At 36.8% G+C, this 17,791-nt stretch overlaps 1 protein-coding gene across 1 annotated transcript in view; it reads left to right on the top strand.

Moving 5' to 3' along the window:
• LOC141386778 (probable GDP-L-fucose synthase) overlaps positions 1 to 12,536 on the top strand; it is a 29,142-nt gene extending 16,606 nt beyond the window's left edge. The window contains exons 2-3 of the mRNA XM_073955692.1: positions 9,436 to 9,531; positions 11,775 to 12,536. Coding sequence (XP_073811793.1) covers positions 9,436 to 9,531; positions 11,775 to 12,500 — 822 coding nt within the window. The 3' untranslated portion in view covers positions 12,501 to 12,536. The remainder of the gene's footprint in view (positions 1 to 9,435; positions 9,532 to 11,774) is intronic.
• Positions 12,537 to 17,791: the final 5,255 nt, after the last annotated feature.

The following is a 17,791-nucleotide window of genomic DNA, read 5'->3' as shown; positions in this document are numbered from 1 at the left end:
TTAAATTTAGACTGAACTATGTTTTGCAGTGAATACATTTCCTGAATTGAAGGAAAAACATGCATACTAATGTTTGTACTTATTATTTTGGCCATATGTGTATGTATTTCGTTTCATGGTTTAGGTAAATACAAAGTACAAAGAATAAAGAAAATGTGTTGTACTATGGTACGTATACGTATCTGTATGAATGTATATGCCATTGATACCTTAAACGCATTTGTATTATTTTTTGAGAATTCCTTTAAATATGTTTTCCACTTTTATCTCCAATCTATAATCAAACATTAAATCCGTGTGTTAAAAGCTTAGACCGAAAATAGTAGCCAATTTTCAATCTGCATTGTTTATGATATCTTTTAGAATGTGCAACAGCACGTAATGGCCATTGTTTTTACATTTTTCCTCCTAAGAAAGCTTTGCGCGTCCATAAAATGTACACCATTATCAGTGAAATCCTCGTTACACGAAGGTAAGTACAAAAAAAGTTAGATGATAAAATACATTTAAGAGGGAAGTATTAAATTCCTTAGGATTACATTTTATTCATTGCCAATACATGATGGATCAATAATGCCGCTGGGTCATTTTGCAAAGGTAAATAGAAATAACTCGAACAATAAAAAAACATTTACCGGACAACAAATCAACGATGCATTTATTTATGTACATAGTATAGTGGAATGGTATCGTATCGTATCTTCGCAAATTTAATAACGTCTAAATAGTGGCAACAATTCTAATCACTTCGGCTCAAAGAACTAGGCTTATGTCGCAATTCTGAATATGGTCATGCTGCGATCCTGCGGCGAATAGAACTACAATCAAGGTCGGAAGAAACAAACGAGCCAACAAGTGTAATTGTGGCTTGTCACTCTAAAAATAAGCAAAAGTGTTGCTTAGCGCCCTCAAAATAAGTATAAGTGTTGCTAGCAGCTCAGAAAATAAGTTATTTAAAAATCGATATTTTTAGACACTTTTTCTGTTTTACTGTTGTTTTCAAACCTTGTAATTTAACCGATTGTCTCATGCTCTCCGAGAGAATGAGAGCAAAGATAATTTTCTAACAATGACTTTCAAACGTTAGAAGAATATGCAAAAGCACACATAACATTCTAAGCAAATTAAGACAAAGCATACACAAACGATACAACAACAAATAAAATTACAAATGTTAACTTTTGTAGTGTTGCGTGTGCTTCCCCTTGATGAGTCACTTGGCAAAATACCTACGTTTGCAATTTTTGTATACAGTGCAAAATACGACGGACACTTATTTTTAGAGATGGTTTTTACCGGGTATTTACCCGGTAAATACCCACACGGTGGGTAAATACCGGGTAAATACCCATTTGTGGTTATTTATTTGGGTATTTACTATATTGAATGGCAAATACAACATTTTACACCCTATTCCTGGGTTTAGGTTGTAAATTCGTTTCAAATGGATAGTTTTACAATACTTTAGACTAGTGGGTAAATACTTGGGTAAATACCCGAGTATTTACCCAAGTGTTGGGTAAAAACTCATTAACTGCCGAACCACTTGACGTAGGCTGACAAAATTTGGCTTACATCTTTCTTATGTCAACAGAACTTCTGGTACTGAACATGGGGTCTCTGAGTCCATGTTTTGATATAGCCCCCATATAGCCGTACCTCCCGATTTAAGGTATTTTTCATCTATTAGCCACATTTTACAACCAAATTGGCTGTAATTTGGCACAGTGAGTCCTCAAGGAGCAGAAAATATCCTTGCAAAAATTTTTCAATATAGGTCCACGTTTTCTAATAGCCCCCATATAAGGGTACCCCGATTTCGAGTATTTACCCAAATTTTGGGTAAAAACTCCTTAACTGCCGAACCACTTGACGTAGGTTGACGAAATTTAGCTCAAATCTTACTTATGTCAAGAGAATATCTAGCATTGAAAATGGGGTCTCTGGGTCCATGTTTTGATATAGCCCCCATATAACCGTATCTACCGATTTAAGGTATTTTTTGTCTATTTGCCTCATTGTACAATCATAGTGGCTGAAATTTGGCACAGTGAGTCCTCAAGGAGCAGAAAATATCCTTGCAAAAATTTTTCAATATAGGTCCACGTTTTCTAATAGCCCCCATATAAGGGTACCCCGATTTCGAGTATTTACCCAAATTTTGGGTAAAAACTCCTTAACTGCCGAACCACTTGACGTAGGTTGACGAAATTTAGCTCAAATCTTACTTATGTCAAGAGAATATCTAGCATTGAAAATGGGGTCTCTGGGTCCATGTTTTGATATAGTCCCCATATAACCGTATCTACCGATTTAAGGTATTTTTTGTCTATTTGCCTCATTGTACAATCATAGTGGCTGAAATTTGGCACAGTGAGTCCTCAAGGAGCAGAAAATATCCTTGCAAAAATTTTTCAATATAGGTCCACGTTTTCTAATAGCCCCCATATAAGGGTACCCCGATTTCGAGTATTTACCCAAATTTTGGGTAAAAACTCTTTAACTGCCGAACCACTTGACGTAGGGTGACAAAACGTGGCATAAATATTTCTTATGTCAAAAGAACTTCTGGTACTGAACATGGGGTCTCTAGGTCCATGTTTTAATATAGCCCCCATATAGCCGTACCTCCCGATTTAAGGTATTTTTCATCTATTAGCCACATTTTACAACCAAATTGGCTGTAATTTGTCACAGTGAGTCCTCAAGGAGCAGAAAATATCCTTGCAAAAATTTGTCAATATAGGTCCACGTTTTCTAATAGCCCCCATATAAGGGTACCCCGATTTCGAGTATTTACCCAAAATTGGGTAAAAACTCATTAACTGTCGAACCAGTTGACGTTGGCTGACAAAATTTGGCTCAAAACATTCTTATATCAATAAGGGTATTGAAAATGGAGTCCCTGGGTCCCTGGGTTTTGAATAGCCGTACCTCCCGATTTAAGGTATTTTTAACTATTAGCCACATTTTACAATCATACTGACTGTAATTTGGTACAGTGGGTTCCCAATATGTATAAAATATCCTTGCAAAAAATTGTCGACGTAGGTCCACGTTTTCTTGTGGCCCCAATATGGGTTTCTGAAATCGGGAGGTACGGCTATATCAAAAAGTGGACCCAGGGACTCCATTTTCAATACCATTAATACTATTGATATAAGAAAGTTTCTAGCCAAATTTTATGAGCCTACGCCAATGGTTCGGCAGATAAAGAGTTTTTACCCAATATTTGGGTAAATACTTGAAATCGGGGTACCCATATATGGGGGCTATAAGAAAGCGTGGACCTACGTTGACAAATATTAGCAAGGATATTTTATGCTCATTGAGGACTCACTGTGCCAAATTACAGCCAATTTGGTTGTAAAATGTAGCTAACAGATGAAAAATACCTTAAATCGGGAGGTACGGCTATATGGGGGCTATTATAAAACCTGGACCTAGACACCCCATTTTCAATACTCAGATATTCTCTTGACATAAGAAAGATTTGAGTCAAATTTCGACAGCCTACGTCAAGTGGTTCGACAGTTAAAGAGTTTTTACCCAAAATTTGGGTAAATACTCGAAATCTGGGTATACTTATATGGGGGCTATTAGAAAACGTGGACCTATATTGACAAATTTTTACAAGGATATTTTCTACTCCTTGAGGACTCACTGTGCCAATTTACAGCCAATTTGGTTGTAAAATGTGGCTAATAGATGAAAAATACCTTAAATCGGGAGGTACGGCTATATGGGGGCTATATTAAAACATGGACCTAGAGACCCCATGTTCAGTACCAGAAGTTCTTTTGACATAAGAAAGATTTATGCCAAGTTTTGTCAGCCTACGTCAAGTGGTTCGGCAGTTAAAGAGTTTTTACCCAAAATTTGGGTAAATACTCGAAATCGGGGTACACTTATATGGGGGCTATTAGAAAACGTGGACCTATGTTGACAAGTTTTTGCAAGGGTATTTTCTACATATTGAGAACTCACTATGCCAAATTTCAGCCACTATGATTGTACAATGAGGCAAATAGACAAAAAATACCTTAAATCGGGAGGTACGGTTATATGGGGGCTATATCAAAACATGGATCCAGAGATCCCATTTTCAATGTTAGATATTCTCTTGACATAAATAAGATTTGAGCCAAATTTTGTCAGCCTACGTCAAGTGGTTCGGCAGTTAATGAGTTTTTACCCAACACTTGGGTAAATACTCGGGTATTTACCCAAGTATTTACCCACTTGTTTAAAGTATTGTAAAACTATCCATTTTGAATCGATTTCATAGCCTAAACCCAGAAATAGGATCTAAGATGTTGTATTAGCGATTCAATATAGTAAATACCCAAATAAATACCCACAAATGGGTATTTACCCGGTATTTACCCAATTTACCCAATTTACCGGGTATTTACCCATTGGGTATTTACCCACTGTCCATCTCTACTTATTTTACTTACTTTTTACGCACAAGCAACGGTCTTGACGCCTCCGTCCTTGGTGTTTTTTGTGGTGATGGAAAAAATACTGGGTCCAAGAAAACACTTGCATTAAAAAACTTGTTGTTTTTAAATTTGAAAACAACAAATATGAGATTAAACTTGACTTACCTACACATATTTTTTATGGGTGGAGAGAGGATGTTTCTCAAAGAGAGTAACAACAGGGCTCTCGCGGCGGCGGAATGCTGTTTTATAATAAAGAGCTGTGTCTATGGTGTAATAGAAGACGCAGAAGTGAAGACGGGAGGGAAAAAAGTTTGTTTTTTGGTGGTGTGTATGCGGCCAAACACGTGTGTTTCGTTTTTGTTGTTAACCAACCTAGCAAGCGAAGAGGAAAAGAAAAAATGGTTTGAATTATTTGGTTATTTTTTCTCCAGTTTTCTAAATAAAATCGTTGTATTTTCTTAAAGAAATGGTGCTTTTTAGTAAATTAAATGCCCAATACATTTTATAGTTGGAAATTTTATAATTGAATGAAAAAGGTGAATCGAAATATATTATTGGACAAGGAAGAAATCGCATTTAATATTGGTGATTACATCAATAAATTTTTCATATACATACATACTTACATACATAACTTGTGCCACTGGGGCCTCAAAGTTTCCATGCGCCCTTTATATAGGTAATATTAAAATCTGATCCGTTTTTCAAAATTTACTACAAAGAACTGGTAAACTGTTTTCATCGATTGGACAATAAATGTGGAGAATTTAGGATAAACTTAAGTGAGGCAAGAGAGGGAGTTAATGTATCAGCAAGATTTTGCAATGTGTTCCCAAAGGATTCAGAACCAATTGGGAGCACCAAACAAAGTGATGGCATGTGGGGGAATTCCTCTTTAGAGACTCTAGAGCTACTGGCAAAACCCACTTTTAGGATTGCGCGAGGATCATTGTAGAAAGTTTAATAAGTAATCCAAGGTTTTCATGGGCGATCAATGCTTTTCAACCCTATAAATATCCAGGACCCTATTCCGGCGATGTTTCAACCGCATGTCTTGATCATCATATTAAGGTAATTTTTAGGACATATGTGCTATTGACGCACATGCCGGTACTATGAAAAAAGGTAAGGGTAACATATATTCCCAAAGCTGGAAGCCAAACCACTCGTCTTTCTGAACTGATCAAGGTGCAATATTATTTGCATTTTATGCCTATAAGAACTCCATAGGTATAAGTTGGGGTCTCAAGTCACATGTGAAGATGTAGAAGAGACTGACACAATCGAGCCCCTTCTCTGCCAGTGTCCTAGACTGACAACCAAAAGACACAGGCTGTTTGGTGTTTGGTGTCCATGATATTGTATCTTTCTCTTACTTCTCTTAAATAGATTCTGCAGCCCTGTTAACGAGTGGCTTTTCTTCCTGTCTTCCCCTGTGACATGTAATTAGTTTCCTTTCACAATTTTAGGTGGAAAAAATGTTCGATCACTGATACCACAAATGCCTAAATTATCTAATCTAAAAAATATGTTCAGCCAGGTTGACCTATCATTACAATTTTTAGTGGCAAAGTCAAATTACGGGTAGTTCAGTGAAACAATGTAGCTAAGACCCTCAAGGTACAAAAAATGGGGGTTGTACCAAAACATGGACCTATGTTTACGATTTCTGTTGGAGAAGTTTCATGACCCCTGAAATCTTCAAATGTCAAATTACAGCTTGTTCGGCTAAAAATTGTACCTAAAACCCTCAAAATACCAAAAATCCACCGACCAATGTTTACTATTTTTGGTGACCGCTGAGAACCTCTAATATCAAATTGCAGCTAGTTCGGTTAAAAATTGTAGCTAAAATCCTCAAAAAATCGAAAATCGGAAGTTACCGTTATATGGGGGCTATACCAAAACATTACCTCTGAGAACCTCAACTGTCAAATAACAGCTAATTTGGTGAAAAATTGTAGCTAAAATCCTCAAAATACCGAAAATCGGGAGTTACAGTTATATGGGACTATACCACTGAAAACTTCAAATGTCAAATTACAGCTAGTTCGGTTAAAAATTGTAGCTGCAATCCTCAAAATACCAAAAATCGGGAGGTACCGTACCCGGGGGATATACCAAAACATGGACCCATGCCCATAATTTTGTGAATATAAGTTCGTTGATCATCAAATTATAGCTAATTCTGTTTGAAAATGTGACTAAAAACATAAAAATACCTGAAATCGGGCGGTACCGTTATATGGGGGCTATACCGAAACATGAACCGATATAGCTCATCATCGAAACGGAATAACAAAGTAAGAAATATTGTGTGGGAAGCACCCTAAGGAGGGGATCCAGGAGGGTTAATAGATGCAAAATAAACAAAAATTGCTTATTTTCTGTTCGCGGATAATATAAGCTTCGAGGTTCGACTGTATCTTATTGAGTGTAAAATTAAACACGGTGCTCTTGAACTATCTTTAAATAAAAAGGATCTTACACCTGGGAAGTTTTTACAGATTCTGAAACTACAATGTTCCTAGATGAGAAAAATAAAAAAACAAAAAAATCGCGCTTATTAAATAAATCGCGGTAAAAGTTCACATTTTTTGTTTTTTTTTTAGGATTTCATGATTTTGCTTAGAGACCGCAAGTCTTATCGAAATGGGATTATAGAAAATATTATAGATGTGAAGATTCTCTAAAAGATTGACCTTTATGATAATATCGTAGGTTTTACCATTTTTTGAGATATAGAAGTTCAAATTGGGATAATTCACTGACTGTATAATCTCCAACTTAAACTTATATGTATATCTCAAAAATGGTACAACCTAGTAAAAAAATTACCTAAAATTTAGACCCATCTCGATAGGACTTGCGGTTTCCAAGCAAAATCACGGAAACCTAAAATAAACCTAAAAATGTGAACTTTGACCGCAATTTATTTAAAAATCCCTATAGCGATTTTTTCTTCGGGTAGACTTATCAATTTTTCGTCTAAACATCCTCGAAGAACCATTATAAACACAGCGACTAATTTTATAACAAGAATATTGGAGATCAGTGACAGGGAATTTCATGCCAACAACATCATCAAAATTAAAGAAATTCTTCAAAAAAATAACTTCCCTATCAAAACAATCGAAAATTTAGTTGAGCGGGTAACAAGCAAAAATGCAATTAGAGAGTCAAATGAGGAAAAGAAAATCTACAAAACAATAACATATACAAAGGGTTTCTCAGAAAGATTAAAACAATCAAAAATACAGTTGAACCTCGAATATCCGTGAATCGATTATCCGGGAACCTCCATTATCCGTAATAGAAAAGAAAATGTTGGACTTTTTTCCATTTCTTCTATTTTTCGTTATAAACTTCATTACCCGGGAGTAAAAACACACTTTCCAATTAATTTGATTTAGCAAACAAAAGGTAAACAAACGAAAACTGGAAATTCTCCCTTATTACACAATTTATGTATTTATGGTATAACAAAAACCATGGGACAAAGTCAATTTAGATGAATCTGGTGATGATTATATTATGCATCCTTCTAAAATTTGGTGGATTACCGTAACAAATTCAATAAAAATTTCAGATCTTCATAATGTTGTACGATATTATGCCATTTTTACTTAAAAATATGTTCAAAAACTACATAAAAGCAGTGCCTCCATTATCCGGGAAAATCGATTATTCGTAATGCCTCCGGTCCCGACCATCACGGATAATCGAGGTCCGACTGTATATGACGAACAAAAATATGAACTTGCTTACAGGTCAAACAATACCCTAAGCAGGGTGTTTAGCAGACTCAAGGATAGAGTTAAGGATGAAGACAAATCCAATGTGGTCTACCGCATACCATGCAAAGGTGACAAGTCCAACTTATGTCGTAAGGTATATTTTGGCATTACCAAAACCAAACTTAAGACGAGAGTATCAGGCCACAAAGCTGTTAATAAACCCCCAGAACAAAAGACCGCACTTGCAGCCCACTGTGCATTAACACAACACACCCCCGATTTCAATAATATCAAAATATTGACTCAAGAGAGTAACTACCAGTAACTACCATAAACGCTACACTCTTGAAATGTTACATATCATCAATACTCCCAACGATATCAGATTAAATTACAAAACAGACACAGATAACTGCGCTCAAATGTACCGACACACTGTGAACAAATACAAACGCGACAAGTTTTAGTTGAAGAAAGTACTTGGCAGCAAACTTACCACAACTCTCTTTCAAGTAAATCAATTAATAAATAGTTTCATGTAAAATTTGTTAAGTTTTAATAATCTTTTGTAGTTCCCTGAAGATGATTGGAGGTTCCAATCGAAATATTGGAAAATAAAGAAATTTAAATCAGAACATCAGATTTTTTTATTTAAAAAGCCTGCAGCCAAACAATCCTTAACCCGCAAAAAGATTTTTTCTTGTTTTTGGATTTTTCTCATCTATAAACATTGCTGTTTCAGAATCCGCAAAAACTTCCCAGGTGTATGCTATTTTTATTTAAAGCTAGTTAAGGCGAAAATTTGACTACCGGTATTGACAGGTTAATAAGAAGAACTGATCGGTAGATGCTGCTTGGCGATTACACAAAATACGGTTTCGAACAGTCAAGTGCGGTTACCGGTCAGTGTCACCAGATGTCAGTCAGCCTATTATGTGCTCTTTTATGTACCCTTTTTATACTATACTCAAAGCAACACATCTTACTCCAGCACGCCTGCGTTGACTGCCATTGACGAGAAGATAGGTGCAGTGAAAGTCAGGGTTAATCAGAGAACAAATTGAATTATAATTATTCATGTTTCCTAATTCAAACTTCTATAAACGTCTTTACCTTTTGTGGTATCTATGTCCCAATGAAATTAAATTTTAATGGAACGGGGAAACATTTAAACACCACAACTAAACCTTGTTATATGATTGTAGAGATGTTAGGCCCTTTGTTTGCTACAAATACGAAATAAAAAGTAGAAAAAAGTACATCGCAAAACTAATAGGAATTTGTGGAATTCATACAAAATTGAAAATATAAAAAATGTGAAATCTCATCATCACAACAACAGAAGGGTTTGTAGTGAACAATAGCTCCCTCTAGAATCCATTGCATGACATACAGTCAGTAGTCGTTCGTGTAAGTGAAATATTTTTTCTCCAAAAACAATGTTGTTGCTCAACATGTGGCCTTCATATATTCCCAGCAGCAGCAGGAGCAGTATGTTCGTTATGTTGTGGTTGTGTCTCTGACACAGGAAAATAGTGTGTACGTGTGTGTGTGTGCCTGCCCCTGTGTAGTTTTCTAATAGTTTTAAAAAGGGCATAGAGTTTGGTGTTAGAAATCACTACAACAAATACCAGACAATGCATCACTAATAGCCGAGTAAAAATAAACCAAACCACAGCGATTTCAATAACAAACAAAGCTCCAGCAGCAGTCGCACATACACACAATTACAAGATCTCTTTGCCTATTGCTGCATGGCAGGGGAAGAGACGCAGCCATTCATTCATTCCTTCATTCATTTGAGCCAGAGATTCATTTTGTATGTTTTGAATCACGACCATTGACTGCAGTTAATTACAAAACTGTCAAATACATGAGTAAAACATTATTATTTCATAAATACTATACCGAGTACATTCCAAAAAGGGATTTTTTTACACAAAAACACACACACATATTCTTACATGCGATTCTGTATGTGAGTGCATACGTAGTATTGTTGTTCTTAGCGTGTGAGTGTGGATTTTTTTCCTTTTTTGCATTGTTATGTGAATCAAAAGTCGGATCCAGAAATGTTTAGATAAATATATTCGTAAATACATTTCTATGTACACACATACGCATAAATGATAAATCTTACAAATAAATATAAACACATTTTTGTGACTTCTTAAATTCATACACATGTATTCTCGTCTACTTTAATATAGGATAGAAAATTGTATCCACAGGTAGATTAATTGATTTAATTACAATCGAACATAGTTAGAATCAAGGATGGTGGGTGATCTCCTAGGGTGGTATTCATATGATAGGTTCCTATAGCAGGGACATAAACGGGAAATGCATCTTGACACTACTTTGGGGGGGGGGGTGAGGAAACGCACTGTTGCAGTTTTCAGGTTAATTTTTTTCAATTGGGTATAATGTTACGAATGTAACTGATAGGTTTAAGTTAATTTAGTTTAATTTCCGTTAATTTAAAAATTTGAATTGTAACGTAACGTTTTATTACGCAGTTATTTTATTTAAGCAACAACAACTACCATGTAGAACTCTCTTCATCATTCTAGTCGTTACATTACCTTTTGTTAATGTTCTTTTGTTTGTTTTGCCAAAATCATGTAATTATCGTTTAGTTTGTTACTTCTCTTCTTGCATTTATTTGTTGTTGTAATTACGTCATTGATCATCCCCCATGTATGTGAGTCTGGTTGTTCGCTTAGGCGGCCATCAGACCATCTGCTTTTTTACATGTATGTTGTCACTTTGGGTAAACTAATATACAGAACAGCTGATGTCATACATGTGAAAAAGCAGATGGTCTGATGACGGCCTTAGTGCGAATGTGCGTCTGTGTGTTCGTTGTACATATTCGAGGAGTTGCCAGACATTTTCTAGAGGACTCTCGAACAGGGAGACTTTGGGATATAAATACAGGGGAACTGGCAATGACGAGTTGATTTGTGTTTTAAGCGTTGAACTGAACAGATCGGTTAAATAAGAGCTGCGTGCTAACTAGAGACTTGCTGTGTGCTTTGTAATTAAAGTCGGTTCTGAATAAGTGTAATAAAGTAAATAAAGCATTGTAGAAACGTAATCTAAAACGAACCCTGTTTTATTTGGTACAAATCGTATCGGGGAATAAAACAACGTCTACACTGAGATTAGTTAAATCTAATTCCGTAACACTATTAAAATCCTCTGCAATAAGGAGATAAGAGTATTGCCTTTGCGATTTCAATGCTCATCACATGAATTCACCTGCCAGCCACCATTTCCACTTACAACTTTATAAACTCATTCGCTTTGATTTCTGACCAAATTCAAATCGTGATCATGGAGGACTCCTTACTTTAGCTGATTTTATACAGCTAAGTTCAAGTTGCAATAGAGGACTCCTTACTTTAGCTGATTTTATACAGCTAAGTTCTAGTTGCAATAAGAATGTTAGGTCAAGCAACGCATTGTTCTAAAAAACATATCCTGCTGAACATTTTGTCTTTCCTATTACTGATATCATGATTTTCGACTTCTTTGCACTCTACTTCGTTACCTAATACATTTATTTTTATCTTTCCTTTTCCAGCGAGTAAATCTTCAAATAAACGACAATGTCTTACAAGCTGCCCACGCCCATGGATGTGAAAAAGTTGTTTCCTGTCTTAGCACCTGCATTTTTCCCGATAAAACAGAATATCCCATAGACGAAACTATGGTACACAATGGACCACCACATTCCTCAAATTATGGCTATTCGTATGCCAAACGTTTAATTGACATTCAAAATCACGCCTATTACGATAAATATGGTTGTATGTTCACCTCAGTCATACCGTGTAATATTTTCGGGCCCAACGATAATTACAAACCAAATGTAAGTCATGTTATTCCTGGAATGATTTATCGTATGCACAAATTGATACAAGAAAATCCAGACATTCCTGAAGAAGATAAAACATTTACGGTGTATGGTTCCGGAAAACCATTACGACAATTTATTTACAGTATTGATTTGGCTAAGTTAATGATATGGGTGCTAAGGAACTATAACAGTGTCGAACCAATTATTTTAAGTGTAGACGAAGAACAAGAGGTTACTATATTCGATGTGGCAAAAGCCATAGCAAATGCATTCGGATTTAAAGGAAAACTAGAATGTGATACATCTAAAGCTGATGGCCAGTATAAGAAGACCGCTTCAAATAAAAAGTTACGTTCACTTCTGCCCGATTTTCAATTTACTAATTTTGATAAGGCAATCAAAACATCTGTTGATTGGTACAGTCAACATTACGATGAAGCGAGGAAGTGAATGGAACGCGCTTCCTGCTTAGCACAAAAACAACGATATTCAAGCTTTTTTCAAATGCATTTAAATTTGATTTCTGTAATGCACGTTTCTAAAACATGTTTGTATTTATGTTTTCTTGTGTTATTTTCTGTTAGAAATACCACTTATTTTTAAAAAAGAAATAAATTATAAATATAAATTATACATGCAAATGAGAGTTTATTAAAAATTTATGATATTTTGGCCCAAAACAATAAGTATTAAAGAGCTATGGAACTTAATTAAGGGGTCGATTATGGATAGTAACTCAATTGTAGTTGCGTTGCCAGAAGAGAAAGTCATGCAATTAAAATGAGCAAAAAGACGGAAATTTTTGTAAATTCAGTCAAAATCAGTGTTTAATTAATTTAATTGTAAAACGTATAAATTTTAATGCGGAAGTAGAAAATTATATTACTAAATTTGCTGTGGACAACGAAACCGGAGTTGGGTTGCTATCCATAATCGACCCCTAAACAATAAACACTTGGCGACGGACAATAACTCAAGAACTAACAACCTTGAATGGGGAGATGCAATACAACGACATATAACCGCGGAAGATGGCAGTGCTTTAATCGCTATGTTCCCAAAAGGTGTAAAAGGAAGTTAACATTTCGATTAGCAAATTGATTATCGTGTTTATTAATAATCCATCATTTATATGGAGGAGTGCTCTTTGAATGCATTATAGATTGTTGAAAACTCCCTCGATACTTTAAAACATGGCAGTGCTGTCGAAGCTAAAAGGTGCAAAGGCATCCCTAAGGCTGCTTTTAACGTCATCCTGGATCTCTAGCCTTTGAATCTTTAGGTTCAGTTCCAATCATCAATGACTACTTGTAAGCACGGCGCGTTTCACACATTGGACAAGCGTAGGTCTTAAACACCTTCGGTAGTCAAGCTGTCATTCGTTGATTCTAGCTATCAGGAAGGCAGCTAATTATCCAGATATCAATGATGGTGACATCTGAAGACTTTTTGAAGACAAGGACGAGCACTTCCGCTAGCAATTCCTCCCGTTCTACGCCTGACACTATCCAAACTTGTTGTCCACATACAGCGTTCTGATGGTTACAACGTACTGAGGAAGGATCACACCAGAAGTGGAGCAATCCCCCACGCTGCTTTCGCATCGATTGAACATGGCAGTCTGTTGAGGAATGGCCGAAGTAGAATTGCTTAACGTATACATCCCGCCGATAAATAGTTGGTTATAGGCCCAACATTAGCCCGTCTTTGGAAGTTCATAACCGACTGGTCTTAGGAGACATTAATGCTAATAATGAGTTGTGGCATTCGGTCTTCGAAAATGAGCAGAGGGGTATAGTGCTGGCTGAGCAGATTGATGGCTCTACGTTTAGCACCGTCATTGAGGACGACCCTACCAGTCACAGTTCGCCTGATATAACCATCGCGTCCCCTGGTCAGCCATCGTGACTTTGCAACCCTTGGGTCAGACCTTCTCTCCATAACTGTCTCCAAGAGCAGACCGCCAGATTTTTTCACCTCTGAAAGCCGCACCATCGTGTCCCCTGGTCAGCCAGCGTGACTTTGCAACCCTTGGGTTAGACCTCTCCATAACTGTCTCCATCAGCAGACCGCCAGATTTTATAACCTCTGAAAGCCGCACTGAGATAAATAATAGGGAAGCTAATTAGCTTAGTTTCAGTGAGTTATCTAATCGCCGTTTCAGAGATCTGTCCAACTGTTCTGATGTTCCGGTAGCAGAGAGGACGATCCGATCATCACTGCTGCAGTATCTCGCCATATATCTGCTGGTCGAATACCCGAAGTTAAGGGGGGTTGGTGTTCCCACCGGACCAAAATTTTGGAAGTTCATGTTAGCAAAAATTTGTTATTTAATAATGATGTAAACCTTGTTTTAGACTTTTATTGCTGACGATGTATGCACTTTGTAAAATCATAAATCGGTTTTAATATATGAATGTTCAATTCAATAATAGACACATCTATTTTTGAGCATATCATTTATCAAATTGGAGACCGTCGTCAGTAAACTTCAGTAATAGAGTATAACTAAATCGAGATGATAAGTACCATTCACTTCGGTAACACCAACGTAGTTTAATGACCGCTACTTAAGAAAGATAATGCAATCATATAACCATAGGAATATCTTAAAATATTTAAAATAATGTTTTTTTTTTGCTTCGATATATTTTTTTATTTGTGCATATTGAAATCGGTTCACATTTGGATGTATTATATATGTTTTTTAAATTGACAGGCACGATTCAGTGATGGGATAAAATGGTGAGACATCTTTTTTATAACGCTGCGGTGTCAGAAATTGGCTAAATTTCCAGTCGTTTATCTTCTATCAGAGAAATTCTGGTTTCCTACCGTTATCTTGTAAAAAATGTTCAGGAGCAAGCAAAATTCTGGCAACCAGTCTTGATGTCTTTTAAAAATATTTACACTGTAGGCTCTGTAATCCGCAAATTTTTTACCTCAATAATCCGGAAGCTAATTCATCTTTTCTAGATTGAGCGCTTTCTGTAATATATATGATAACATTTTTAGCGAGTGAGTTTAGCGAAGATCTATCACATCCCAAAAGCTGGCATTTGTATCAAATATATGATTGAGGATGCAAGCAGTTTTGTGTTTTTCAGGGTATTGCGAAAAAAGTCATGGTAGGTATATTTTGTTACATCTGGTTTGCCTTTGATGATATCCAAAATACATTTTATACCGTTAAAAGACAACTCCTAAAGAATAGAAATGCAAATAATTTGTATTAAAAAATAATTATAAATGCCAAGATTAATCATATAATGAATCAGGTTGGGGTTGGGACGCCTATGCCAGGATGGGGTGGGTTAATATGAGAAATGTCGGGATTAACTTATATTGTTTATGTTATAGATATACCACATTATAATGTGAAGTCAAAATCAAATATTATGCTAAACGTATCGTATTGACGTAATATTATATCTTTTGTATCTAAATTCAACATACCAACTTCAATTGAATGCTAGTATAATATTTAGTATAATTTTTGATTATTCAATAGATAAATCGTCCCTTTATAGTAAAATGTTGATATTTAAGGAAGAACTATGGTAAATGAATGAATCTTATATGAAGGAATCTTTTGCAGTTAGAGTTGCTATACTGTTTAATATACTTCCGAATAGTCTTAAAGTTTTTTGCTACTCGTACTCTACTTATAAAAGAAAGCTTCTTCAACATTTTGCTGAAATTGAATTGAATAATTGATGTTTAATTTTTAGCTTATTTTCCTCTCGTCACATCGACTAAACTGATTATCTGTATATTATGTGCTTCTTTTTTGCGAAAATTATTATAAATATTTTCCACTATGAGTGGGCAATAAACCGAGTAGCTATGAAATAATGTAACGATAGACGTTTCAAACAAAAACTACATTACTTATTAAAATTATTCAGACATTATAAATAATACTTCCTTTCTATAAGTAGGCTATATAGCCGAGTAGCTATGAAATAATGTTATGCTAGTTCGGAGGTCTGTCACCAGGGGCACACCACAAGGAGGCGTATTATCACCACTGCTGTGGCTCCTGGTGATTAACGAAATACTTAAGGAATTTGACCAACTACGTATAAAGACTGTAGCTTATGCTGATGACGTGGTCATAATGATCACCGGGAAGTTCCCACAAACGCTATCGGAACTCATGCAAGGAGCTCTGGCCAAATTATCAAGATGGGCACACAACAATGAACTTGGGGTGAACCCATCTAAGACAGAGCTGGTTCTATTTACGAACAAGAGAAAAGTCAAACCATTCACCCTACCAACGCTGGATGGAGTGGCCCTAAAGCTCTCCCTAGAGGCCAAGTACCTTGGCATTATCCTGGACCACCAACTAACGTGGAAAAGGAATGTCGAAGAACGTGCCAAGAGAGGACTTATAGCCCTTTATTCTTGCAAGAACTCTATTGGTAAGAGTTGGGGTTTGAAACCACAGGTCATACACTGGATTTTTACGGCCATAGTTCGCCCCATTCTGACTTATGGTTCATTGGTATGGTGGAATGCACTGAGTAAGACATCCCTTCTCCATAAGATTAATGCCGTTCAAAGAGCGGCATCTCTCCTAATTACCGGTGCCATGAAAAGCACTCCACATGCTGCTCTCAATGTATTACTGGATCTTCATCCGATGAATCTCGTGGTGCAGGAATTGGCAGCAAATAGTGCTCTCCGACTCAAGGAGTCAAATTCATGGCGTAACTTCGACTACGGCCATGCTGCTATCTTACGACAATCTGAACTATCAGTGGGTTTGGAGGTAATCAGTGACTATATATCACCACAATTACACTTCGACGACATTGAAGTTCGGATACCTGACAGAGAAGCCTGGACCCACAACTCCCTACCTCTACCCTGTATAGAGATTTATACCGACGGATCCAAGATGGAAAAGGGAACAGGAGCGGGCGTCTACAGCGATACCCTCAACTTACGGATCTCGTACAAGCTAAGCGAAAATTGTAGCGTCTTCCAAGCCGAAATCTTTGCGGTCACGAAAGCAGCAGAATTGATTAAAAACATGGAAGGGGATATAGCCGGACCGGTGACTATCTATGTGGATAGCCAAGCGGCCCTAAAATCACTTAGATCCCATTCAATCAAATCTGCTGCGGTCTTGCACTGCAGGAAAGCTTTGGAAGCCCTACGATCAATCGTTACCTTGTGCTGGGTCCCGGGGCATTGCGACATCGAGGGAAATGAAAAGGCGGATGAACTGGCACGTCGCGGATCTGAGTCAAACGACATCGAAATCGATAACTCAATCAGGCCACCCCTGTGTCACTTCATGCGGCTCCTACAACAAACATACAGGGAGAAGGCTGGTCAGATTTGGAATAACGAACCTGGCTGCAAGGTATCAAAGGCAATCTGGCCCAACCTCTCCAAACGGAAGACCACTTCCCTACTCTCTATGAGAAAACCCGACCTAAAACTAATGATTGGAGTTATCACGGGACACTGCAGGATAAGATCAATGACCTGCAAATGGGATAGAGATGACCCCACGGACTACTGCAGATTATGCGAAGACGAAGAAGAAACAGAGACAATTGAGCACTTATTATGCCGTTGTCCAATGCTCAGGACCAGGAGAATTCAAACAATGGGTGAACATACGTTATCATCTCTGACAACATTCTGCCAAGCCGAGCCGACAACACTGCTTCTTCTCGCCAAGGGTCTGAAGTGGCTTCAACACGAACAAACTACAGTATCTT

This window comes from Musca autumnalis, unplaced genomic scaffold, assembly GCF_047663935.1.
Source record: "Musca autumnalis isolate F117 unplaced genomic scaffold, ASM4766393v1 scaffold_5, whole genome shotgun sequence".
NCBI classification, from domain to species: domain Eukaryota; kingdom Metazoa; phylum Arthropoda; class Insecta; order Diptera; family Muscidae; genus Musca; species Musca autumnalis.
The sequence above is the reverse complement of the archived record's forward strand: the minus strand, read 5'-3'. Positions and strand labels throughout refer to the sequence as shown.